General features: G+C 42.7%; 2 protein-coding genes across 3 annotated transcripts in view; one reads left to right on the top strand and one right to left on the bottom strand.

The window, feature by feature from the left end:
- Positions 1 to 11,079, bottom strand: part of COL4A1 (collagen type IV alpha 1 chain) — a 120,423-nt gene extending 109,344 nt beyond the window's left edge. The window contains exon 1 of one of the 2 annotated variants that reach the window (XM_053968639.1): positions 10,698 to 11,079. In XM_053968639.1, the coding sequence (XP_053824614.1) occupies positions 10,698 to 10,760 (63 nt within the window). In that variant the 5' untranslated portion in view covers positions 10,761 to 11,079. The remainder of the gene's footprint in view (positions 1 to 10,697) is intronic. The other variant, XM_053968647.1, reaches the window with a different exon arrangement.
- Positions 11,060 to 27,270, top strand: part of COL4A2 (collagen type IV alpha 2 chain) — a 140,430-nt gene continuing 124,219 nt past the window's right edge. Inside the window, exons 1-3 of the mRNA XM_053968627.1 lie at positions 11,060 to 11,130; positions 11,431 to 11,534; positions 11,672 to 11,732. Of these exons, the coding sequence (XP_053824602.1) occupies positions 11,491 to 11,534; positions 11,672 to 11,732 (105 nt within the window). The 5' untranslated portion in view covers positions 11,060 to 11,130; positions 11,431 to 11,490. The remainder of the gene's footprint in view (positions 11,131 to 11,430; positions 11,535 to 11,671; positions 11,733 to 27,270) is intronic.

Raw genomic sequence — 27,270 nt, forward strand, 5'->3', positions numbered from 1 at the left:
ATAAGAGGCTCATGTTTTAAGCACATCACAACATTCAATTATTTTCAGCAGAACCTCATACAATAATATGTGCATCTTTGCAAAAGATCTCGTTCTGTTCTCAAGACTGATTTGATATGATTTATAGATCTCTGGATTCAGAACTATGAAATATTTTTCTAGACAGCTGAACCACATTTATCAGAAAAGTAAGGGTGTTAACCAAAACAATACCCAACATGACATAATCACATGTGCAGCCTCCCGTATCAATCAATTTCACAATTTCCCTTGGACAGTACAGACACACACTGTGCCATGTGCAAACCCGTCCCATGTAATTGCCAATTACCCTTCCAATCATGGCACACATCTGAGAGGACCCAGGGAGGGAAACACAGAACTTTTCACATTTTGGCCATGAAATGTTCATACTTTAATCTATGATGTTGAATGGGGATTTACAAAAAACAAAGAATTGCTTGTGAACCATGTGGTACAGGACAACAGTCAGTCCAGCTAAAATAAACCTGAGCTCAACAGAAGACACTCACCATACAGACTGCTTTGGCATTGCATTAAATTCTGTATGCTGTTCTATTTTGCAAATTAAATTGGTTCTACTTAATTATAAGCAACAGGACACTGTTAAAATAAAGGATATTGTTGTACTGACATTGAACAAATATAAAAAGTATTCTGCTGAAATAGAGCCCAGATGTGCATGTCTGTCAATGCACAGATGTGTCATATATTGTGTGAGTAACTAAAGTTGTGCACAGAATTGTTAATTTGCAAACTCTGAACCAAAACCATAATGTGCCCACTACACAGGGACCAATGTAAATGCCATCTCAGCCTTAACACAGGGTCAATTAATCTTGATAATATCCTACTTGTGTTTTGCGCAGTTGCATTTTCTGCAGGTCTGGCAGCATCCGAAGTAGTGTATCCAGAGGACCAAACAGACCTTTTCCTCTGGCTTTCACATTGCCAAATCAATTCTAGCACCAGCAGCTCCTGTGGTATCAATGAGAAAGTTGTTTTGGAATGCAAGGAAGGCATTTAGAACAAGCACTTTTCAGTAGGTATATATTTTAGTGTGTATATTACCTTTGCAAAGGCTGTGGGAACACAAACAGGTGTAAGGCAGTCACTTGCTAGGCTTGCTCCTTTAAAGATTTTATTTGAAGGTACTAAAAGGAAAATGTGATTTTTATAGTGACAGCACACAGAAGCATTCTCACAAAACAATCTTTCTAATTTTTGACCTATGCATTTTTTTGGCTTTGTCCTGTCACAATCATCTTCTTTGGTCTCCTTGATACTGCAGGAAAAAAACCTTTCTACATTCATAGCCTCTTTGACTACTCTAAAATCAATTAAATGGAAGCTGAAATTATTAGCAGCTTTGAGGAAATGAGTCTGGCAGGACAGAGGGCACTGAGCTACAATCACTACAAGGTTAGCAGCTGTGTGCCTGCACATCTCAGGGGCTACCATTCAAAACTTTTCTATGCTTATGACACATCAAGTCCATTTAAAATCACAAGCTCTGTCCCAATCAAGCACATAATTCCTGGAAAATGCATCAGAAATCAGCATCCACTGTTTGTCTGACCAGTGTGAATCAGAGCACATTTTCAAAGGCATGTTCCCAAAAAGATGGATCTACTTTTCTGCATGATTTGAACTATTATTTTGGCATTCTCAAGGGCGTGAGCCGAGACATTATTTAACCCAATGACTTTAGGCACTGGTACAACATTTGCTGGATCACCAAGGTCCATACTGGGAAGTAAGGTTTAAAATAGCAATAGAAAGTCGCAGACAGTAGGATTACATTGCATAAGAATTAACAGCACCAGAATCCATGTCTAAGTCTTGTCCCGGCTGCTATTTCCCAGTAACAATCACGAAACAGCCCCTTCCAGGCTAGGACTGCCAGCTGGAGGGTCCCCACAATTGGTGGCAGCGGCCAGGACCAAGAGCCAGCTCCCACAGCTGTTGTCCAGCTAAGCAAAACTTAAGTGCAGGGCTCTAGCACTTAGTTCTTTCCCTTTTTCCTGACCTTTCTTGATGCCCTGATTCTTCATGCCCTGATTTCTACTCTGGCCCCTGGAGATGCATCATTCAGCCCTGACTCCTCAAAATCACTTTGCCATTAAAAAAAAAAAAAAAAAAAAAAGAAACACGATGAAAACACAGACTTCCTAGGATAATGTTAAGCTTTTCACTTTATTCTCACTTTCATTTATGCCTCTTGCTATTCCCTGCTTTTCTCTAAAAGTGTCCATGTTGATTCCAAAAAATGCAGCTGTTCTTAAAAAAGATACAGCCCCAGTCAATACACTTCAGTGAAAAAAAAAAAAAAAAAGTTTCAATAAAAAGTTACTCATAATTTTCTCAAGTAAAGCTGTTACATTACAAGCATCTACATGACTTTAGTATTCCTTGCCTATTCTAACAAACTGCTAAAAGCACATGTGCATTTTCAGCTAAAAAAGTCATATGAGTTTTGGCCACAATTAGTGCTTGCACATGTATCTTGCCTTTATGGCAGCCAGAACTCATCCTTTTTCATTCTGCTAGTAGATAACTGACTTACCATTGCCATAAAAGGGACAAGCTTCAAGTACAATATGAAAATTCCTGGAATGCTTGAATCTACCCTCATGTAGCTGAGTTTTCCCTTAATATGTGCACTATGAATACAAACTATTAGTGCACTAATTTCTCTTTAAACTTTTGGTCTAATTCTTGACAGCTCCATCAGTCCATACCAGTGTAATTTTTCAGCCTTATTTGGGTTTCATTACAATCTTAGAATTTGTTTCAATGGTTTTAGATTAACAAATATTTCAACAGAAATTTTCAGTAGACTAGAAAACAAGTTTTCTTCCACTAGATAAACAAATGGACTAATAAGACCAAAAGACTTACAATATCTAGTCAGCACATAGCTATCCAGTGAAAATGGGCTAATTTGTTCTATCCCTTAGCTACAACTGAAATGTTTGCCATGACAAAGAGAAAAAATAAAAGAACTTTTCTCATTCTTATTTCTCTATTCTAAACTAAGAACACCATAAATCATCTACTAAAAGAGAACCAGCTAATAAAAAGATTTATTTTCTAAGTTAGTGATTATTTGCATGAAAGATTACATACTTCATTATGAATTTCCAATGTGAATTATCTATAGGAAGAATCCTCATGTAAAAATGGCATTGATCACTGACTATGATGAATTAGAACTCTTTCTCCCACTAAACCATTTAGAAATGCTCTACCACGTTCATTTCCCAGTGTTAAGACAACATCCATATGTACAGAAGACATATTGAGAGGGCATCTTGACTAGAAGAAAGGTCGAAACCTCAGACCTCCCATGTAGCCAGAGGGATCATAAATCCCACAGCAGCTGAGACACACATGGGCAGAGAGAAGGCTGGACATTGGTGCTTAAAGGTAGTAGAAGAGATGAATGTTACTTGCCTCAAATAATTTTTTTCTAGCAATGCTAGGGAACACCACCAGACTTCTGGCACCTTTCAAGAAAGTTTAACATCTAAGCCTGATTTGTGGCTTTCATCTTATCTCAATGCAGAGATGAAGAACAGAGTTTGCAAACTGGAGCTACTCAGCACATCTCTTCCACTCCCACTTTTACAGTTCAGCAGGGATCTCCACAGGGGTGGCAGACTTTACCTAAAAACTTTCTGTTTCCCAGTTGTAGCATTTGAAATGTTCTTTAATAAGGTATACATTATCTACAGACAAGGTAATGGATAGTTTGTACCATGCTTCAGTCTTCTATAAAAATCTACATCTCTTCTGAATGCAAATGACCAAATTCACTTGATTTTTAATTAAAATATTCTAGTTTTTCCTACCAATCTCAGTGTATCAAACTAACTATTGGATTTATTTCATAACTCTGATAATTTCTTCTACTGGCTCCCTCTCAGCCACCTTAAAAATCTGCATGTCAAAATGTGGTCTCTCTGTCACTGCTACAAGCAGATGAAAGCCACAAAAAGATGAAAGAAACTTAATTATTACTTTGCAATTTGTTTAGTCCACACACTTGACAGCACTTTGTATTTTGTCGTCACATTGTTCTGTTGAAGAAGCACACCCTTCCTCAGACCCTGCGAGAAAGAGGCTGTCTGCCAGCAGCAGTAAAGGTGAAGGCAGTGGATGCATACAGAGAGGAAAAAAAACATAGGAAAGGAGGGGAACAGAGTATGATTACTGATTCTCTTGAATCCACACAAAGAAACCTTTTAGCTTACAAGAAATTCCATAAAAGTAGCTGAATAACTTCGCTAAAAACACAATTGCATATTTTATAAATTAAGTTGGCTCACTCATGGCTAATCTTGTGCCATTTATTTCAGAACAGCATTCTTTAGATATGAAGGTAACATTAAAAAAAATCAAGAAAAAGAAAACCTATCCTTTTCCAGCTCTTCTTTGGCTTCCCTCATTTAATTTTCTGACATGTCCTTTTAATCATGGGGCTGTAAGGCAAGCCAAGCCAAAAAAAGGGAACTTTTTTGCTGGCTGTGAGGCTGACTCATCTCCACCCAAGCAGATTCCCAAGCTGCTCGGTCCTGTGGCACCTGCTGTCTGCACCCAGGTCTCAGCACCTTGCACAGAACTGCACTGGATCCCCCCAGCACAGGTATAAAAGCAGGTATACAATTCTCATTGGAACCCATAAGTACAGGCTTTCAGATGCTTGATAAGTTGGCAGATCAGAGGTGAAAAGGGGTAGCTCCTACCAGCACCACACTTAAGTAAAGCTAACATAATATTAAGGCTTACAATGGTTTTGCCATGTTGGAAATATAATGAAAGCACACCATGTTAAGAGGTTTCCTAAAAAATACATATTTGAGATATTTTGAGATACCAAAGCGGTAAAAAGTGAGCTGAACAGAGCATAGTAGAAGTACAAGGGACTGGAAGCTGAAGTGCTTTTGAACATCTACGCTGTACTTTTCAATTTAGAAAGTTTATTCAAGCTCCTCCTTCTGTAAGAGGATATGTCCGAGATAAAGGAAGATTAAACAGTCAGTTTTTTCATCCTATAACTGTTTGTACATGCCAGAGGGTAAAAAAGGACTAGTTTTTGCACTAGTTATACTCTTTATGAAGAATACATTTGCCTATTTCTTTACTGTAACTCACCTCAGATTACAACAGCATAATGGTATAATTACATATTGATAATGTTTTCACTTGTCCTATATTTTACTGACACATTGTCCAAGACACTGCTATATAAAGACTCTTGAAGGGTTAATGCCACATATTTTTCTGATTTGTTAAATCACGAAGAATAATTCCAGCCAGTCACAACCCAGAGAAATCAAAAATTTATCTTCCCACACACATCATTACATTGCAGCAGTACTTTACACCTTCAACTACTCACTAAAGCCACAGGTTGCTCTTCCATTCAGGTCACAGCCCATGCCCAAATTCTTCTCTTTGATCAAATCTTGCAAGGTGTTAAGGTGTTAAGTGTTTATGATGGGAAAGTCACCGGAAATTCTGGGAAGGGTGTACTATGTAACTTTCAAACACTGACGAAGTAAGTCAATTTATTCTTGTGTAGAGGTTGTTGAATCTTCCTTTGTTTAGTCTAGTTCTATAAAAAGAACAATATTCCTAAACCTATCCCTAAAGAAGGTTTCTGACATTTTAGAACAATAGTCTAAGCTGCCTGCAGCAGCTGTGCTACATTGCTCTACATAATCAGGGCAACTGACAGAATATATATATCCAGCATGCATAACCTCAGGCATTATACAAGCTAGTGGCATCCAGGATTATAAACACCAAGCAGACAAGTTGCAATTAAACACTGCAGTAGTCCTGCAGGCGTTTGATACAAACACTCAGAAGCAAAACTTGTGCAGCTTGGGATGACAGTCCATGAATGCACTTGCATATGCTGACGCTCAACAGGTTCAGAGACTGCTCTCACCAACATGGCTGGCAGCAGGCAGGCGCATGTTTCCAAAATATCCTGCCCTTCTCTCCCTCCACCAGCACCCCATGCCATGATGCTGTAGAAGAAGTGGCCAAGAGGCCACTTATTTTGGCAGAGAGGACAACAGGTATAAAGCCATTCCCTTGGGAGCAAGGAGTCACCAGGCCTGTCCCCTTGTCCCCAGAAGTGCCCATGCATTTTTCTGTGTATACATATTGAGTACTAACCCCCCACTGCTGGGACAGGTGAACCCATGCCCACCACTCTTCCACTTTCCTGGGAAGAAGTGCAGGTCACAAGCTGGAAAGCCACCCTCCTGCCCACGCTCTCATGACCCTCTCTGGTGCACCCTCAGCCACCCCAGATCTTATACCTCTTCCTGACAAGACATCTTGCACCAACAGGAGGAAAAGGGAGCACTGCACTTGTCTTCTTCATACTCCCACACCCCACCATAGCCTGGCAGGGGCAACTAAACCCATTTCCTGTTCTTCTCTGAAGCCTTCCAGCCTGAGAGGAGCTTCACTCATTAGAAATCATTTGGGTCTCCCTTCTGGCCATATTTTTGGAACCAGAATGACCATGTGTCCCTCCTGAATTAACACTTGCTAGGGTTTATTAAATGTGCTCTTGGTATTGTTAAGTCCTTGAGGGCATTCAGGGATGAGGGTGTCAGATGGCCTCAGGGTGTCTCAGCATCAAAGACATGGCAGTCCTAGACAGGAACTGCTGCAGAAGGCAGCTGCCCAACCCTGCCTTACTTCATTAGCAAAAGCACACCCAAGTGAAGTGCTACCAGTGATTCAGACTCAGTCATACAACTTCTCTTCAACCACATGCCAAAAGCCCAGGTCATTCTTTTTATCTGCTCTAGGTTTATGTGTCCTCTACGTCTCCATCTCAAGTAAATCACATTTTTAAAGAAAAGAGAATAGAAAAATTGGTCAGATTAGTTGGAAGCAATTATATTCCTTTTGCTTTTGGCTTCTAACTGCATGTGTCAGAATGCACTCCCAAATATCATGTAAAAACAGGAGAGGTGATGCAAGGAAGGCATGAGGACAATACAGCAGACCTGTCTCCACCTGGCCACATACAGGACCACTCTTTATATAGGGTTTACCCAGGGATAGGAACCTCCTGGTCTCCCACCAGTGCATCCCCAGTTGCCACCTGCAAATAGCACTACTGGAATCAGCACTGCCCTTATGGAAAAATTTATGCATGCTGTTTTGGCATGCCACTGTTTTGGCATGCATTTCCCTATTAGCTCCATAGAGCTTCCTCTCACTCTGTCCCAGCACTCATTCCACCAAGACTAAAAGCAGAAAAGGGAGATTGGTTGGGAACTTGGAGAGAATGCTAAACCCACTGCTGAGCAGTGGTGGCCAGGAGTGCTCACATGGCAGCCAGTCTGCTTGTGTGGAAGGTGACTCAACCCAGGGCTCAAGTGCAGCTGAAGATCTCGCTCTGCTGCATGCAGCACAAGGACCAGCACTGCAGCAGCATGGACAAGGTACAGAAACATGAAACAGGCATTTCCATGGCACTCTCCACTCTCAACTAAGCAGTACTAACGTTAGGAAACAGACTTTCTCCAAAGGAAATGGCAGCCTGCTGAAGAGTGTCAGAAAAGAGAGCCCCTGCAGAGATCCATCAAAACAAGCTTCTCTTGTGACCATCTCACGGGAGCAGTCTTTTATCCTGACCTGGAAACATCTTAACGTACTGCCCTGTCTTCCACTCTGCTCTCATTGTAACCTGAAAACTAATATCCTGAGAAGAACACAGGACGGCTCAAAAGCCCAGATTAGCTATAATTATTATTTTCATTATACTTGATCAAAATAAAGAACACTAATCTTCCAGTGTCATATCTGGAAGCACCTCATTGTACCACATGAAAATCAGAGGGAGCTGCACTGGAGCAGCTCCCTCTTTCTGTACTGAGGCACGTGATTATGACAGTAGCTGGCTCAGGGCTAGCTTTGCTACGTCAAATGCCTCTGTCAGAGCAGTCATTCCAAATCTCCTTGTATGTATTTAATCACAGATATGTCAGAGATAAAAACAATTTTTCACTCTGTCAGCCCTGACAGACTGCAGAATCACCACCACCAACACAGCATGAACTGCTTCTGTCACACTTGCTTGTGCTAACAGGCATGGATGGTCTCAAGCCTAGAACAACCACGATGCACATATGAAGAAACATTTACTGTGAGGGTGACTAAACGCTGACACAGGTTGCCTAGAGGGGTTGAGCAGTCTCCATCCTCGGACATATTCAAAACTCAGTGGGACACAGCATTAAGCAGCCTGTTGTAGCAGTCCCTGCTTTGAGCAGGAGGTTGGACTAGATGATCTCCAAGGTGCCCATCAGTCTCACCAATTCTGATGAAGGCCATGGTACAATTAATAAGACTGTGGCTGCACAACTGCCATAAAAAAAAAAAAGAAAAAAAAAAAAAAAAAAAAGGAAAAAAAAAACCACACCAACACTAGCCTAGCCAATAAAAGCTACTTTGGGGAAGGAAGGAACCAGCATATTTTTTTTTCCTGCAGAAAAGTGGTTGCTCCATTCAGCCTATTGCAAAGAGTATTGCTACAGCCTTCCTTACCACACAATCTTCTGCTAATACAGCTACTCTTTAAATGTAAACAGTGGGAACACGTTCATCTGAGGACAATGTGAGCACTGGGTCAGCTCTGCCAGCTCTCCAAAAGCAGAAGAGGTGCTGCCAAGGTGTAGAGTGCTTCCCACCACCCTGCCACAATCATGCACAGGCATCAGCCCAGCTCAAGAATCTCCAAAGAGCAGCCTCTCGATCACCACTCACACGTGGTATGGTGCAGGCTAACAGCCATCTCCATCACCTTTTGTGTGGTTGCTAGTGACAGGGAACAGTGTGGAGTTGGGGACAATGCCAGCAGAACTGAATTGATTGAAAGGCCACCCATGTGCTGCTGAAGGTTTATCTAAGGCAACAAAACTGCAAGGAGCTCAACTTCCACTGCATACTTGTGTTTGTGGTGGCACTGACAAGGAACTGTAAATCTGCAGTCAGCTTAACACACAAAGAACGATTAATTATGGGAATAGCTTTGTAACATAATTAACAGCTTCAGGTTACATTTTAAGAAATCTTGATTTTAACGGAATAATTTATCCAGCACATGTTAGATATTTCTGGAACAGAGCCTCTTCACAGTTGCTACAGAAGACCTCAAATTGTACAACTGATACTAAAGTTTGTATCTTCTTTCAATAAGTACCTCATCCCTACATAGTTTTGTGTCTTTGATTGACAGTCATGGTTCACCCAATTACTTCACTTTACAGCACAAGATGGGAATGTATCTCACATACAGGTATTTTTATCTCTGGATATACGAAATTTAGAACTCAAATGTAAATAATTTACTTCAAAATATTCTAATTAATTAAAATTAATTATAACCTTAAGGGAATACAGCTTTATCAGCTTAATGGCAAGTGATGGGTGAATTGCCTAAAAAGATTCACCACTGTGATTTATTGCAATCACAGTAAGCCTGTTATTATGAACCTAGGAGCAACAGACAAGACATCAGAAGTTCAGTGCATTGCTTACTTCAGTTGATTCAATACATACACACCATCCCATGGGTCACACGGAGGTATCAAAAGTCATTACAGGACTTAATTTCATCTGAAATTGCAGAAAAGCTTAAAATAACCCTTTCCCATACCTCCATTGTTGACTGAAATATTAATACAAGATCTTACATTTATAGCAGGAAGCACGACAAAAAGCCATGTGTCTACAGCTACTGAAAAGTTTTCTGCACTCCTGAATTTCACTAATACAGTATCAATCTAACTAAATTCAAGGAAACAAGGAGACACAAAAAGATAACCTATTTCAAGTTATTGTGTCAACTGCCCATTACTTAGACGTACAGAAGGAACAGCCCAAATACTTCAGGAGCGCCAGGAAAGAGAGTCCTTTAGACTTAAGGACAGCTAATAGCTATTATCACAGTGATAAAATTAGCTCCCTTAGCAAAACTTTCAGACTACTTGCATGCTTTCGATTTTACAAGTCTATGCCACAATCTAGTTCCACCCGGAAAGATGCCAAAATTCAGCTTTAACCATTAACGTTAGGATCTTTCCCTGTCCCCAGCCTACTGCCCATCGCGGGGGTCAAAGGCAGCGTGCACAGCACTTTGAATCCAAGCAGCTAACTCGAAACTATTATTAATATAAACACTGTTTCTTTTTTACTTTTTAATTTATTTTTATTTTTCACCGTGGAAACACAGCTCGGTACTTTTCAGTCCCGGGTGGGTGCGCGCTTTCTATTCCCTCCCCAGTCAGCGGCGCTCCGTGCCGGGCCGTGGGAGAGCGCTGCGGGGCCCGTCCCCGCCGGACCCCCGCTGCCATCCCCGCGCGGTGCCGGCCGCCCCGCTCCGCTCCGCGCCCGCGGAGGGCCGGCGAGCAGGCGCAGCCCCGCGCAGCGGCGGGGCAGATGGGCATCCGCGCGAAGCCCACCTGGCTGCCCCAGCGCCCCGAGAGCGGAGGCCCCGCGCCGACCCACGCCAGCTCCCGTCCCGTCCCGTCCCGTCCCGTCCCGTCCCGTCCCGTCCCGTCCCGCGTCACCCCGTGAGAGGGTCCCGCGTGTGCACCCGATCGCGCAGCCCGAAGGAGCCGCCTCCGCGTACTCACCGCGGCGGACACGGCGCTGAGCTCGGCGCTCAGCAGCAGCCCGAAGCCCAGCCAGAGCCGCATGCTGCCGCGCACCGCACCGCGCCGTCGGTCCCTGGGCGGCGGGGCGCCTGCGACTCAGAGTGGGACTCCGCGGGGCCGGCCCCACATGCGCGTCTCTTGCCTCCGTCGCGGCCGCGGCGCCTGCAATGCCTCGGGGGCGAAGGACTCGACTCGTCGTACACGATGGGCGGTGGCAGCCCCCCCTCTCCTCCCCTCCGGGCGGGGACCCTGGGAGGGCGCAACCTCGCCCGCTCCCGTTCCCCGCTGGCCGCAGTTCTTCCGCCTCCTCGTCCCCGCCGCGGGTGTGTGGTGGGCCGCGGGGGGCGCGGGCGGAGGTGGGAGGCGCGCTGCTTCCTCGCCGCACACCGCCGCGGCCGCCCGGGAGGGCACGGTACGGCAGCGCAGCGGTGCGGAGCGGGCGCGGGGCGGGCGGCGGAAGGGGCCGCGGGGCCGGGGGCGCTGGCTCTGCACGGCCCGTCGGGGTCCGCGCCCCGCGGCTGGCTGCGCGCCGGGAGGACGCCGCTCTGTGCGCGGCGCGGGGAGCGGTGCGACAGCGCTCTCTCCCCCCGGATCGCGGCCCGGCCCGGCCCGGCCGGTGGGGCCGCTCCCTGCTCCGGCAGCGGCGTCGCCGAGCCCGGAGACCTCCGGCGGGGGGAGCGGCGTTACAAGCGGGCTCTTCTCTGCCTTGCAGGGGTGGCCGTCCGGCGGGAGGGAGCCCTGAGCCGAGCCCCCGGCCAGGGAAGGAGCGAAAATGGACATCTCGCAGCTTCCCAGTGCACGTATTTTCCTTTGTCAGTAAGTAATTCCGCTCGATAGGCTTTTGGAAATAACTTTTTTAAAGTCGTATTGTCACCTTTAACTGCAGGGCGTTATCACGTGCTTGTTTTGCACTAGCTTGAAACAATATCGTCCTTATTCACCTTTCCCTGCAGGGATACGGGGCTTTTGCTGATCCTGATGGAAGTTGTGCTGTCAGCCGTCAAAGTGGACGCTGTAAGTAAAACATCTTCTGATTTTTACTGAGGAGAGAAGAGGAGAAAAAAGCAGTTTCCTTGGTACCAATAAGCGTGGAACTGCGTTTTCCTTGCCAGATGGCTTATCTATCTTTCTATTAAAAGAAACTAACAAATAATTTTAGCAAGCCTTACAGATTGTTGCCTTCAAGAAAATAATGTTCAGCAGAGAAGCATAATGCTTCAAGTGTCAGGTTGTTTGAAGTATTCCACTGTTAATTTTGCTCTAATTGGGTAATTCTTTAAAACAATAGTGAAGCAAACCCAATGATTTCTTTATTTTTGTGAGAAACACACCAAAAATGCAGTGCTGTAGATACCAACAAGTATTTTGGTAAAGTTAACCTGCAGGTGAAATGTCTTCATTTACATACAAACCTCAACTGAGGACTGTGAAGCTTATTTCCACAAGTCAGAGTTTATAAACAAATTGTTGTTTAAATTAAATTGTTAAATCCAAAAATAGGTGGTTTGTGCCATATAGGTGTGCAGCTATCTACCTGAGTTGTTGATGTAAGCAGAAGTTATTAAACTCTTGCATCATTGTCACAAGGATGTGAAAGCTGTGAGAGGTAATGCATAGGAGAGTGCAACATTTGCCTGTTACAAAGCTTGGTGAGTTTAATGGAAAGATTGTCATTAATGGGAATAGATTTTGGATCAGGCCTGAATATAGGAGACTGAGGTTGGTAGGCTTCACTTATGGCTGCATTTATTGGTCAGCCACAAGTGTGGGTAAGGCTCTGTGGTCATGTGCTAGTGGGACCTTGATTACATTTTTTCAAAAGCTATCCTACTTATATTTTAATCCTACTGTCTACAGCTTTATGACTTTCCACTCCATATAGATGTGTGATGATAGGCCACATCTTTGGTGAGATAGCATACTGTGTTATGGAATGGGAGATACTGTGTTAAGGAATGGGAAATGCTGGGGCTTTTGCAGCAGGTGTTGTGACACACGATAATCCTGCACTCCAGCTGCAGTTGGCATGTAGCGCTTGCCCGTCAGCTTGTGTGGATGGTTGATCTCTCCACGTCATGCCTGAGCAAGAGCTGTCTGGCTGGGGACCCACAGCCCTGTGGGAAGGGACAGGAGCAAGAGCCTTAAGTGTCATGTGCTGCTTGTCTTTGCCTCATTTAGATACATTGTTCTGCTGCATAGTGCTGAATGGATGATAAAATTACCATGTGCTACTGAAACCAGAGCAGGCTGGTGATAACTGCAAATGTTTTATGCCTAGTAGTGATATCACTGGGATCATAAACCAGTGGCATTATGACTCTTCTTTTATGAAGTTGTGTTGTAGTGTGCATAGCATGATACCTGAGTTTTAGCTACAGCATGGACTAATTCATTCTTCTTCGTGTTCTTACAGTAGACTGCAGGCTGTGGTGTTAAAACAGAGGCATACTGAAAGGTGGTCAAGATATCTCGGTTAATGCATGCAGTCTGATCATGGCTGCTTGAATCTCCACATGCTGGTTTTCCCAGAGAATCTTGAAAAAGTAAATTGGCTTGCTTGAAGGTTTAATTCCTTAGGTTTAGTAGTTCCTAAGGTGGAGGCTATATAGGAGATGAAGCACTCCAGTGAATGTGAATGGGGAAGTCTGGTCATGTTTCCATGAAAAATTGAGCTGCACTGCCACCACAATATTTATTCCATTTTCCACTCATGTGCTGCTTCCTTCCCTTGGTCAGCCCAGGTCTTTCTGTAGTTGTGTGGTAAGCTGAATTGGAAAATTCCTTGATTGTACTAATCACTACCCCAAAAAAGAAGAGGGGTGAGAGATAACTTTATCCTGGGTCAGATCATCACTTGTATTCATAGAAACCTGGGCTGGCATGGGGTTGGCAGCAGGCAGCTGGGGGTGGGAGGAGGGTTGTGCTTGCTCCTTGCAGTGACTGCTCTGGTCAAATATGTTTGCAAAGTGACAAAGTGGGTGTCAGTGAGAACCAGTAGCACCTGAACAATTACCAGAGTTGTTGGCAGTCATATTCTTTATATTGTAAACCTGTTTGTCACACTGAATCTCCTCCTATTTGTTACATAGATCAATGTACTAATGTTATGAAGTGTTTTATTAGCTTGAATTAAAAAAAAAAACTGCTATGAATTATTACAGTCTGTAGGACCAGGTCTTAAAAATCATGGTTCTACCTGTAATGAGACAGGCAGAGCTGCTGACTTTGACAGCCATATGTATGTGAATGAGTTACAGCTGCTGGACATAGGTGGTGTTGAATGAGAAAAATTGCACATAGAAAGAAATTGGAGGAAGATTAAGGGAAGGCTGGGAAAGGGAGAAAGGAAGAGCAGAACTCAGAGAGTTTGACTGAATGTGTTGCCTGGCAGGCTGCTGCTGGCTGTTGGGGAGACGGATGTTTCTCAGCAGAAAAAGAAATGAGAGGAGGAAAAAGAAGGAGGATGTTTAGGATATCAGAGAACTGGGAGAGAAAAAAATGGTGTCTCTGGCAAGAGAAGAGGATGCTGCATGCAGGCTTGAAGAACTAAGGAAGAGAAGTCCCTGAATGGAAGTGCCAGGACAGACAGCCAAATGGAGTGGATCAGGCACAGTTATCTTTAGCGCTCTTTGGCGTACATTGGATAGTGATGTTAGAGGCCTCAAATAACTTTGGAACTACTCTGAATTGTAGATTTAATAATTCACATGGCTTAAATAAAATTAAGTAGTATTAACTACCTGAAGTTCAACTAAGTTTACAGATTTCTTCTCCCTTTCTGTTCCTGTTAATGCCTTACATCAAAAATATAGTTCTTGGATATTTTTTTCTCTTCAGAGACAATGTATCTTCTGCTAATGCTGTTATTTTTTTTCTTTTGTCTTCCAAAAAGAACACTTTTCCCTAAGTAGTTTTGTAACATTTGATTACTTTATTGGTGTTCTCTTAGTATATTTTTTAACTGCCTCTAACAAAAGTTGCCTTTTTTCCAAGTTATATTCAGGTGAGAGCAATAGAATCCCAGCAAAGAAGGAAATAACTGTCAGATCAAAGAAAGAAAATTGAGAGAGAATAAGTTTGAATACCATCTGCAAAAGTAACAGCAAGTAACAGATCACAACTGTCATTAGAACAGGAGATCATATATAGATATATAGAAAGAAAACAGTTGAAGTCGTGCATGAGGTATAATTCTCTTCACTTCTGTGAGATTTTAAGGGGCTATATCACGGAGGATGTCAACAAGTGGGAGAAGCAATAAATCTTTAAAAGAGAAAATAAAAGCAACGGTACTATGTACTAATTCTATTGAGTTTTTCGTGAAATTAGATTGCTGGCATGGGTGCCTAAGTTATTGCTCTAAGTTAAAATGTGTCAATGCTCTGGGCTATCTCACATCCAGGTTTTCCCAGATGTGTCCTGTTTTATGCCATCTGGAAAGTTTTGTCTGGTTGAAACAGGAGGATTTTTTACATTAACACAGGATTTCCAGGCTAAAGAAGCCAGGGTGGAGTAATCACTTGGCCCATCCTGCTTAATGTGTCTACTGTAAGTGTAGGCACTGGGTGAAAAATGTGATAAGGCAGGCATACTGCCCAGGTGATCTAGGAAGGAGGCATCGATCTGATGTATTGATTTCATCTGCCATATTACTTACTTATTTCATGCAAAGTGAATCTACCTCTTCCTGGAAATACCAGGCTCCCTACCTGTGGGCTGCTTCAGAAATAGCCTAGGAGATTCCCCAGAAAGATACATTGCAATCCTCATTTAGAACAGCTTCATTTGAGGTATAGCCACACTGACAGACATGATTTATTTATATCTGATTAAATAAGTGTATAGTTGGGCTCATCTTTGAGTAAGAGTGGTCGTCCATAAGAAAATCAGACAGAATAATGATACCTTGAAAAAATTGCTAGCATTTTGGGGACCATCCTAGCACATCTCATTGCTTTATTCAAAATTCCTTTGAACCCTGGAAGAATTATTGGGTAGTTTAGAGAGGACGCTTTCCATGTTCAGTCATGGAACTGACAGGAAGGGGCAGCTCTTTTAAAGAACTATGAGAAATCCTGAATGAAGGAGGTGGCAGCTGCCTAAGGCAAAGTCCCTCATTTTCACTGCCATCAACAGCCATGTTTTGGTCTGGCAGTGCTGTTTCGATGCTGAGGGTCACAGAGTTTGTATCACATTGTGGACAGGCTGGCTGCCCAAGTGGGAATTTATTTATGGTTTTTTTAAGAGCCATGATTTCTCCCATCAGCATTATATGATGCCAGACAGACAAACACTTTCACAGCCAGTATTGCACACCTGGAAATATAGTCATGGTTGATAGCTTTGAATTCCTTATTTTTGGTCCCTCCTTTCTTGTATGCTGTCTGCTCCACTCATCAGTAAGAGAGTTCCTTAGGTGTGTCTTTTCCTTGTTACTATTGAAATTCTTCCTTGAAATGATTTTTTTTTACTGCCATGCCTATGATACTCATTCTAATTTGCTAATTAATCATTCTTTCTTGAAATATTTCTTTAAGAGTCAATTGTTCTATATCTGTATGGAAAAAATTGGAGTCTATTATTTGTATACAGTCATATCCTGTATATCATCATGTAAGTGATTCAAGTTATTCATGCAAGGACAAGACAGGTTACACCAAAAGCAAAATATTGTATCTACCTGAAGTTAGTGATGATGATGAGGAGTTTCTTGCATGTGTCCGTGTTTTTTAAGCTCTCTGTGCGAAGTCACATATAAGTTCTTTACTCACTTTTTCTTTTTTCTAGATCAGGATTATGTTCAAAGAATATTTACTATAATATATTCAAGTTAATTCTATTTTGTTGAGCTATTAACTGGCATATCATATGGTCATGCTGCATTTGGTAGCAGAATAGACAGAGTTTTGTCAACTTCCCTGAATTCTCTGAGTTAAAATGTTGATAATGAACCCTGACAAGGTAAACTGATAACTAATAACAAGAACCCTGACAAGGTAAACTGTCATGTAATAAAAAGATCTTATTGTTTTTTCACCTTACTCTGAAAGTAGCTGAAGCAGTTTCAGAAATTCAACATTGCTTTTCATTGAGCTTTTAAGGTAGGACATCTGGGTTTTATTGTGTAGTGATTTTACCACAGGAAGCCTTTCTGCATTATGATACTAAACTTATCATGTATTTTTTAAATTTTGCACAAAAAATTATTTGTAGGTCCAATTATATTTGCCTTACCCAAAATGTAAAGCTGTATTGTGGCTTATTGAGTTATACTATAAGCAGACACATTTGTTATAAATATTTTAATTCAGTAGTTCAGAGCATATTTTGTATTAGTGTTGGGTCTGGGGTTTTTTTGCAGCAATGCATTTCTTGTTTGAGACCAGATTATTCTTAATTACTTCATTGCTTTTGTTTTGACAAGCCAAAAGCTGGCCAAGGAGTGGAACATTCTTCTTATCATATTGTACTGATCCAAGATCTTCTGAGAGTTCAATGTTAATTTAGTAGTTTACATAGTTTTGCCTAAGAAGGTAGCTTATCTTCTCATGCCTTGCTTTATTCCCAGTGCCCTGTTTTTGCTCCTCAGGAGTAAAAAGCACAGTAAAATTTGCAGTGTTTCCTGATGTTTATCAAGAGTTATTTTGTTATTTTCTTTAAAATGGCAGCACCTAGTTGATTGCAGCAGTTGACTCAGCTTACAGTGAAAGTATGTGATCTTTATCATGCAAACATTTCTGAGTGACCAAGGACCAACATTGTTGATTTCCATGTGCCCTTTTTTGTCCATTTGGAAGCTGAAGGTGATGGTTTGATGCAAAGAAGGCTCCTTGTTTTCACACCCTAGAAACAATGTATAGCAAGGAAAAATGCTCTCACAGTTCATGAGCAAACTTGCATTTGTGTGATTAATTCTCCCTACTTCAGCAGAATCATGTTTTTGTTGCAGTTTCTCCTCCTTGACAGTCACAGTGTTTGACTAGGCTGCTGCATCTTCTGAACACACCTGGTTTTGTGCTGTCTTTCAGTTTCTGCCTTTACTTTTGTGCTTCCCAGGAATGAGGGGTGATGTCGTGGTGGATTGGGCAGCAGCAGAGTGGGCTGCTGCTCCATGTGGGCAGGGGAGCCAGGAGGCAGGAGACCACGGAAAGGGTGGGCAAGTGGGCAGGACCTGTACCCTCCAGCGGGTCCAAGGTGGTCACCAAGGACAGACACAGCCCTGGAGGGCAGGGCAGGGCATGGATGGAGACAGGCAGAGGCCAGGCTGGGGTATTTGCCCACAGGTGGAGGAGGTCGAGGTAGCCTGGCACAAGCATGGCTGACCACAGCTCAGGTCAGCACCGAGGCTCAGCATTCAGCCTGAGCTCCCAGGCTGCTGGCAGGCCAAGGGGGAAGCCCCACTTCTCACAGCCCTTTTCCCACACAGCTCATTTCACACTGCTCTGGGAGCACAGCTGCACCCAGAGCTGGCTCTGTGCCCGGGGAGCAGAGCTGGGGCTCCCCTGGGGTGGGATGGGGGAGCCAGCCTGAGGCAGAGGCAGCCAGCAGGTCCTGGTGCAGCCCAGCTGGCTGCAGGGAGACTGGGAAGCTAGAAAAACAGATGTGCGAGTTTCAAATTTGTGGCAATTTTACAGAAATCAACATGTTTTAGGAAGGCCAGAACAGAATTTAAAAATTGACCAGAGCTTTCTGTATTAATTTAAAGGGCAGCATCATTTGGTATATCTCTCCAGGAATAGTTCCTCAACAGGGGACTTTTTGTTAAGAAACCCCCCCGATTTCCAATGTAAATTTACTAACAAGTTCTATTTTTATTTTAGAAACACGAGATCAGAAGAACATTTAGATCGTATCAGTTACCAAGGATGCACGCTTACTGGGATATTTCAGGAGTCCTACTTATTTGTAAATGATCCCGACCTTTATTTTGAAGTAGCTTTCTGAAGTTAGCAAGTAAAGATCATTCAGATAAATAGGGCTTGGCTTATTTTTGGCAGGTCCTAGCTGCAGAGCCTACCCACACCTCTTCTCACTATTGGATGATGCAGCCAAATAATAAATCCTTTATTCCAAATATACTTTTCCTTTTTAGCCCATCAGACCTTTAAAGGTCTGACCAAAATTACTTGAATCAGGCTGTATACAGAAAAGCAATGCTGGACAAAGTGAAATATTTTGGCTACAACACATTTGTTTTGTTCTGCATTTGGGGTTTTTTGGGGTTTTAGTGGTTTTTTTGTTATATTCTAGTTTGTGTCATTACAAAACAACTAACTGCCTCAGGTTTAAGCCTTGTCACAAAGCACAGCTCTGAGCTCATGAGTTTTTACATCCAATGGAACTACAGGACCTTGCATACCTGCCATTGGTGCCTGGGCAGTGTGGCTGCCCTTCTGTCCATGCTTTGGAGACTGCCGCTCCTGGCTCAACACAGAGCTGACCCCCTTGGTGCACACCCCAGCCTTCTGTGGAAACACAGGCTTGGAAATAAACCTGTTAATCCGAGATAAAAAGAAGGAAAAAAGCCATCTGTACAAATTGTCAATTCTCTGCCTGTACCACATGTGTTTCCGTTGTCAGGTCCTGCCCATGCTTGTAGGGCACAGAATCGTTTTCCAAGGTAGGGACGGGAAAATGGGAAAGCTTCACAGGCTTTCCCTGTCGCACTGGTGTGTGTCTTGCTCTCAGCAAATGTTGGCTCCTGCTGCTCCATCTGTGCAGTCCCCAGGCATGCTGCATATGGATGAGGAAAGGCATTCCCACATTCAAGCTGCAGCCTCACTGACCCCGTGTAATTGATGTTCAGACACCTGGTCTGAGTCTCATGGCATCCTGAACACGTGTACTGAGACCCCAGGGTGCAGTTCCGGCAGGAGAGTGGAGCTGCTTACGAGGGCTGCCGGGGTGTCCTGGGCTGAGCCTCGGCAAAGGGAGTGGGCAGAAAGGAATGCCGCTCCCGCGCAGGGCTGGGAATAGCCGCTGGGGCCACGGAGCATGGGAAGCCTGCATATCTCCCCAAGCCAGCAGCCAGAGAAACAGTCTGCTGGAAACAGCCCAAACGTCTCTGCATGAAACTTAGGAAATCTTAAGTGACACTGGCTGGAAGAAGGATGTGAATGGGGAAATGTAAGCATTTTTCTTGCAGTGTGGGCTGAGGCTAATCTCCACCAGGTGCTTTGCAGGTTTGTGGTAAGAATAGATGTGGAGAAGTCAGTGTGAAGTTGTCCAAATCTTCTGTCCTCAGTAGGTGCCCACGAGGTAGCCAGCACATCTGTTATCTCTTAACTCACTTAGGCATAGGGGCTGCTTCCTCTCTGGCTGTGTCCCTTACAATAAACCGCAGAGTCCCAGGTGTATTCTCTGCCTTGTGGTCAGTTGGCACAGTCTGTCCATGTCCATAACAGTAACAGCCTCCTTAGTTTCCAAAACAGGATGGCCCCTTAGAGACTGCCTCTGTTCCTTACATTATGCTGACTCCTTCACCACAGCCAAAACTGTCTTCACAAGCAAGGCAAGTGAAAGCTTCCTAGCCCAACTGCAGGCATTCATGAGGCCATTCTGACAGCTAAATGGTACAGATGGTCAAGCTGTGGGGCACAGGGCTCCTTAATACATTATGATAAACATGGAGCATGTGTGCCTCAGACTGACATCGACTGACTGGAAATCAGGGCCCACTCTCATTTCTCACATGCATCATTGTATTGGGGAGTTTTACCAGAGTAAGGATGGAATAAAAGAACTGAGCAGCACTGTCGTCTATTTGAATAGGAAATTTGTGCCAAGGAAGACCCAAATCCTTTCTGATAGTTTTGTTTTAAGCTTTATCTGATAATTCATGGCATTTTCATGCCCTATCTGTTGATATTTTGCTTCATATAAGCAAAATAAAGGACAAAAATAAGCTTATAAGAAGGTGTGACTGGCAACAGGTCACAAGTCAAATTGCAAAAGTAGAGGTATCAAAAAAGTATTTACTCATCCTCTGTGTCATGCCTAAGTGTTAGGAAAAGTAACAACAAAAGGAAAGTGACTAGAATATTTAGCAATTGGCTACATACATGTTTTCTGGTGGCTTATGTTGAACATCCCAGCTGCACCTTAAATCTGTGCTGGAGTCAACACTGCAGCGCATCTTCTTCATCTCCCCCCCTCTCCAGAGAGCTTTTCCAGGGAATAAGTGAGGGGCATGGCAAAAATGTGCTGTTTTACCTTGTGGTTTTAGAATGCAGTCAAGAACAGGCGAGTAGTAGAAGGAAAGGGTTTTAATTGTCCTCATTTGATGTGAACTGGGGTTTACCAGTTGTCAGTCATACAATGCCAGCTTCCAGTCTACTTTTCTATTCCACTTCTTTCCTACGGCAAGAGGTTTTTATTTCTTTGTGAATCACAGCCTTGCTGCCTTAGCTATTAGGCTATTAATACTGACTTAAAAAAAAAAAAAAAAAAAAAAAAAAAAAAAAGTCTACTATAAGATCACCTGTTTAGCTTTTACCTTGGTCTTAGAGAATAAGGAGAGAACTTTGTGAGACTCCATCCCTTCAGTGATCTAAGGACTAAAAGGATCAGTACCCCTTTCTTTTGAGTAAACAGATTTAATTAGACTCAAAAAGAGTGAAATATGGTACTGTTTTTACACATCAAACCATCTATACCTGAATCCCTTTTAAGAAATTATTATTTAAATAAACTTATATGGTTGAGGGACTGGGAAAAATCCAGGGAAAACGTATTTTTTCTCATTAACATTTATTTTCTTTTATGAATTTATGCCATCAAATTGAGAGCCAAACATCTTATACCATCCATCCAATGCATGTTCTGCCCAACACTATTCTCATGTTTCTGTGTAAGAGGGGAAACTTTAAACTCTCCTTGTTGTTACTTGCTCATAATAATTGTTTTTGTGTCTTCAAGGGGATAATATAGTAGCCATTCTTCAAGAAAATGTTGCCTCTGCTTTTGCAACTCTAATCTCTTTCTTGAGGTTCATATTGTCCCTTAGGGACACAGTATCACATAGTCACAAGTGGGTAGATGGGTGATTAGTAAGATAGCTTGAGGCTGTGTCATAAATCACTTTGAAGACTGGGACTGTATTCTTGAATTTGTCTGAGTAAGGAATCCTGTGAGCCCTACAGCAACATGCTTGCATGATCCTGTGCTGCTTCATGCTTTGAAGCAACTGGTCTGTTCTTTTTCCAAGGAAAGACATACAGCAGTTACTATGAGCAAATCACAGGCAACAGAAACATCATACTGGTATGTTGGGAGCTCTTTGTGTATAGAATCCAGTTTCCATGAGCTAGATCCAGTGAGGCTTGTCAGCTGCAGTAGAACTATATCATCAGAAATTAGGGATGATGTAATTTTTACTACTTCTTCAAGGTATTTAATTTTCATTCAACATGATTTCCATGTTAGTCATGTATCATTCACTGTCTTCAATAAAGTCAGTAACAAGTGTAAACAAGGAGAGAGGAACTGAAGTACAGTCATCATGTGTTATAAATGAGGGGAGACTGAGATCTGCCCTGGACACATGTTCTTAGACTTGAGGCTACTGATCTTTCATTAGGCTCTAAAAAGAATGTTCCATTAAGACAAGGACACATAACTTCATAGAGTAGCATAATTTATTTGGGGAGATTAAAGCTCATCCTCCTCAGAAAAAAAAGGGATATAAAAATGCACTTGCCAAGTAGTTTCACTATTTACTCTGCAGACACAGTCCGTGGAGAGATTACAGTGCTGCATGCAGGTAGTGGGCAACCCCATCCGACTGTGCAGAAGCTCTACAAACCCATTTATGTACATAAAGAAAAAACAGGACTTTTTTTATTTAACAGAGGGACCATCCTAAAATTATTTGACTGTCCTCCAAAGATCCTCCAATGTTTGCAGCATTTCTGTAAATATAAATTTAGTCTTTCCTTTGAGGAAAGTCCTATTCCTCAGTAGCTAAGAAGTCAGGCCTTGGACCATTCTTGTCTTTTTGTGGTCAGATTGATCTGAAGTTGTTTCAGCTGCAGAAATCTTGCTGTTTAATCTCAGAAATCCTACGGTATCTTCTTACATCTATGTTTGTCTACTGTCAAAAGTGGATAGTTTTCCTAAGAAAGGACATGGGAAAATCGTGAATTAAAATAAAAGTGCAAGGTTATTGCTTGCCTTTTTTTTCCCTCTTGAGTAAAAGACTAAATCAGTTTTGCCATAACTTCAAGAAATTTCCTTCTTTTCTGGCACTTCACAACCAAATTTTAGGTAATTTTAGATAGTCTGGGTAGCCTTTGCAGAGAGTCCTGTTAGTAGTGTCAGCTGTCCCAGCATCTTTCAAATGAGCAATGAACACAAAAACTGTGCTCCAGAGCACAAGCAGGAAAGACTTCTGACCTTTTGATCTGATGATCTGTTCCCAAAATCTCCTCATGTCCAAAAGCAGCAAGACAAATACCAGAAGACTTGGAGAGCAGGGGCAAGGGGAAGCTCCAGCATTTCACAAACAGAAGAAGGGAGCAGCTCTCTGAGGAGCCCAGCTGCAGCACAGAGCTTGTGACCAAGGCTGTGAGAGACCTGGAAATGGGGTTTGCTGTGAACTCCTGTAGCTTTCCTTCAAGCATGAGTGTCAGACTGTCCATAAGCCTGCACAACAGCAGAGCTGCACAGACTCTCTTAAAAACTGTCAGCCTTCCAGTACCTCAAGGAGGCCTAAAAGATGAAGACAGACTTTACTAGGATGTGTAGTGATAGGACAAAGGAGAATGGCTTTAAACTGAAAAAGGTTAGGTATAGATTAGATATTAGGAAGAAATCCTTTACTGTGATGGTGATGAGGCACTTGAATTAGGTTGACCAGAACAGTTTTTGAAGTTCTATTCCTAGAAGTCAGCTCTTGTTGAGGGGGCTGGTTGAATTCAACCAGGTTGAATGGGGCTTTGAGAAACTTGGTCCAGTGGAAGGTGTCTCTGCTCATGGCAGGGATGTTGGAACTAGATGATCTTTAAGGTCCCTTACAACCCAAGCCATTCTATGAAAACATAACCCCAAGGTGAGATCCATGGCTGACTAATTAGGGAGCATGAGCAAGCCAGGAATTGCCATCTGTCCCTTCCTGTGGTGTTGGTCTTACTGCAGTCATGGTGTAGGTTAATTACAGATTCAGTGAGGTTGGAAAAGACCTCTGAGATCATCGAGTCCAACCTATGACCAAGCACCACCTTGTCAACCAGACCATGGCACTCAGTGCCACGCCAGTCTTTTCTTAAACACCTCCAGGGACAGTGACTCCACCACCTCCCTAGGCAGCCCATTCCAATGTATCAGCAACCTTTCTGTGAAGTTTCTTTCTAATGTCCAACCTAATCCTCCCCTGGCCTAGTGTAAGACTGTGTCCTCTTGTCCTGTCACTGGTTGCCTAGGAGAAAAGGTCAACCCCCGCCTGGCTACAGCCTCCTTTCAGGTGGTTGTAGAGAATGGTAAGATCCTTGCTGAGTCTTCTCCAGGCTAAACAACCCCAGCTCCCTCAGCTGCTCCTTATAGGACTTGTGCTCCAGCACATTCACCAGCCTTGTTGCCCTTCTCTGGACACACTCCACCACCTCAAAGTTCTTCCTGAATTGAGGAGCCCAGAACTGGGCACAAGACTCAAGGTGTGGCCTCACCAGTGCTGAGTACAGGGGTACAATCACTGTCCTGGTCCTGCTGGCCACACTATTGCTGGGACAGGCCAGGCTGCCACTGGCCTTCTTGGCCATGTGGGGACACAGCAGGTTGTGTTCATCGGGCTGTTGACCATCACCCCCAGGTCCTTTTCCACTGGGCTGCTTTCCACTCTGCCCCCCGTCTGTAGCTCTGTCTGGGGTTGTTGTGACCAAAGTGCAGGACCCAGCCCTTGTTGGGCTCAGCCCATTGATCCAGCATGTCCAGGTCCCTCTGCAGGACTTTCCTACCCTCCAGCAGATCAACACTCCCACCCAACTTGGTGTTATCCTCAAATCTGCTAATTTGTGAGTCATGCCCCAGTCTGCATCATGCAGAAGGTGTGTGTTGCCTGGCCCAGCCCAGGGGAGAGGGAACTCATTCTCCCTGTTGGTGTATAAGCAGGTTAACCATTTTCTCCTCCTTAGCATTCAGTACACACATTTCTGCCACTGTTGCATTATATTAACTGCAGCATCTCTAGCTTGGAAAATAACAGGGCAAGAAATGTATCAGAGTGGCATTCCCACCACTACAAGTTACTGAGCTAGCCACGTTGCTAATATGAGTTACTTTCAGCAAGCTGTGTGTTTCTGCAGCAAGAACTTTCTCAGTGAAGTCCTCTAGGAGATTTTACAAATGCACTGCGACTTTTGCTATTCAGGCCATACACAGAACCCAAGGCAGCTCACTTGAAACTGATTTTTTAAATCTCTGTGGTGTATTACTGTGCTGCATTAAACACGCCCCAAGAGGTCACATTTCCAAACAGTATATTGAGCATGATTTTAAAGAATTAGTGGTGTGGGATCTCAGTATATTGTTGCATGGATTCTGTCTAGTTATTAAGGACATGTGACCAGTTGCTTTAAGTCTAAATAATTAAAGCTGAAAAACACAATACTTCCCTGGCTCCACTGTTTTTTAATAATTAACTACAATGTTATGAGAGCCATTTTGTGCCACCAGCTTTTAAGCAGAACAGCATGATGTCTTCAACAGAAAATTCCAATTTTAGTGTGTGCCATCAAATGGTCTAAAGTTTTCAATCAGGTTTTAAAGCGCAACATGTTTGTAGAAACCCCTTTTAAATCAGTGGATTTTAGCACACTTTGGGTCAGGCTCTAAGCATTTGACCTTTTCTGTTAGTTGCTGCGGGATGCAACAGAATACAATAGGATTGATTGGATTTAGTTTTCAGGGTAACAATTAATAGAAATTCTTCCAGTGTGTGCTGACAGTGAGATTTCATGTTAATCGTTACTGAAGTTCTGCTTTTCAAGCCTCCCTCAGGTAATAATGAGTGACTTAACATCATGTTTTGGTTTTTTGGTTTTCCTGGTTTTGTAGCTGTATGTCCTATGTATGTCCTATCTCTCTGTCTGTGCTGATAAACGTATTCCCTCCTTTAAGGAGGTTCAAGCTTTAATTTCTAAGAACCAGAAGTTGAAAATAGGGTCTTGGAAAAGTGAATCAGAATATGTCATCAGACTGGTCACCTACATTTGTTATCAACCAATGAAGTTATGTATGAAGTGAAGTTATGCCAGCAGAGAGTGTCCTATGACACCACGCCCCCACATTACACTTGTGTGAGACCTACAGCACTAACTGTAAGTCTTTCATCTCTCATCTGTAGTCCTTGCCTATCATCAGCTAAAAGTACAGGCTCAGTTTGATAGAGAAAACTTGATTCATGTGGCATATTGGTGTAAAAAAAAATACATGGAATATATAAAGCAAGACTGATATTTACAATGTAGGCTGTGACAATTTCCTGAGTTTAATTCATGTTTGAATTACAGTGCCAGTTTTGGAGAAACATCCAGTCTGTAATTTCTGTGATTTTAAGTGCCAAAGAGCGGACCACATCCCCTATTAGATTTTTCCAGTAGTTGATTACTGTTAAAATAAATACAGATTGATTTAACCACATTGATCTACCTTTAAAATCAGTCTCTGAGCTTTTGTTTTACCTTTGTAAGGTAGATGAAAGAGCTTAATGTTACAAGTTTACTAGTTTCATTATGTTATTATATAGGTACTATATATATATAAATTAATATCATTTTTAAATCTTAGCCAATTAAGGAAAAATAATATTTCCTTTCTCATTTCTTGCATACCTTCCATAAAACACACAGACTAGGTTATCCTGTCACTGATGTTGTCAATTCCCCTAGGGATGGTTTTTGGATTTTGCAGATATAGCTGAAAGGAAAGTGTGGCCCTTTATGTATTTTGGCAGGCAAAGAGCATCAGAAGCATTTTTGCCTTCGGGATAATTGCAAAATTGTTTCCTTTTTTTTTTGTCATCCACCCATGATGCCATCTAATTTGATGTTCCTTGGCTGCTAGCTGTTAGCCTCATTAACCTTACTTGATAGAGTGTTCCAACATTTATGATTCTCATGTGAAAAAATGCTTCCTGATGGCTGGAATTTGTTTTTCTTTAATTTCTACCTTTGCCCTCTTGTCCTATTATGCATACTAGGCTGAAAATAGTAACTTGAGATTGGTGTGTCTACTTCTTACAGTTTAATGAATTCCAGTTAATGGTCTTGCTTTTTCCTTCTCTTAAGATAATCGTGGTGATTTAAAATTATTTAACCAGCAATCCTCCTTATTTTCACTTAGGTCTCTTATGTTTTTACATTTAGTAATAATTCTTCTGTGAAAGGAAAGGAGGAAATTCAAATGTGTATCGTAAGTCACTTGGCCTATTTCCACAAGTATGATATTACTGTGATGTTATCTTTATTGTCTTACTTGGCATGTGGAGTAGGGCCAATGCAATATTCCTGTGGGCAGCAAGACTTGACATTTCTAAGGTTAAAATTTCATCAGTCAATGC

The sequence above is a fragment of the Vidua chalybeata genome, chromosome 2 (genome assembly GCF_026979565.1).
Source record: "Vidua chalybeata isolate OUT-0048 chromosome 2, bVidCha1 merged haplotype, whole genome shotgun sequence".
In the NCBI taxonomy this organism is placed as follows: Eukaryota; Metazoa; Chordata; class Aves; order Passeriformes; family Viduidae; genus Vidua; species Vidua chalybeata.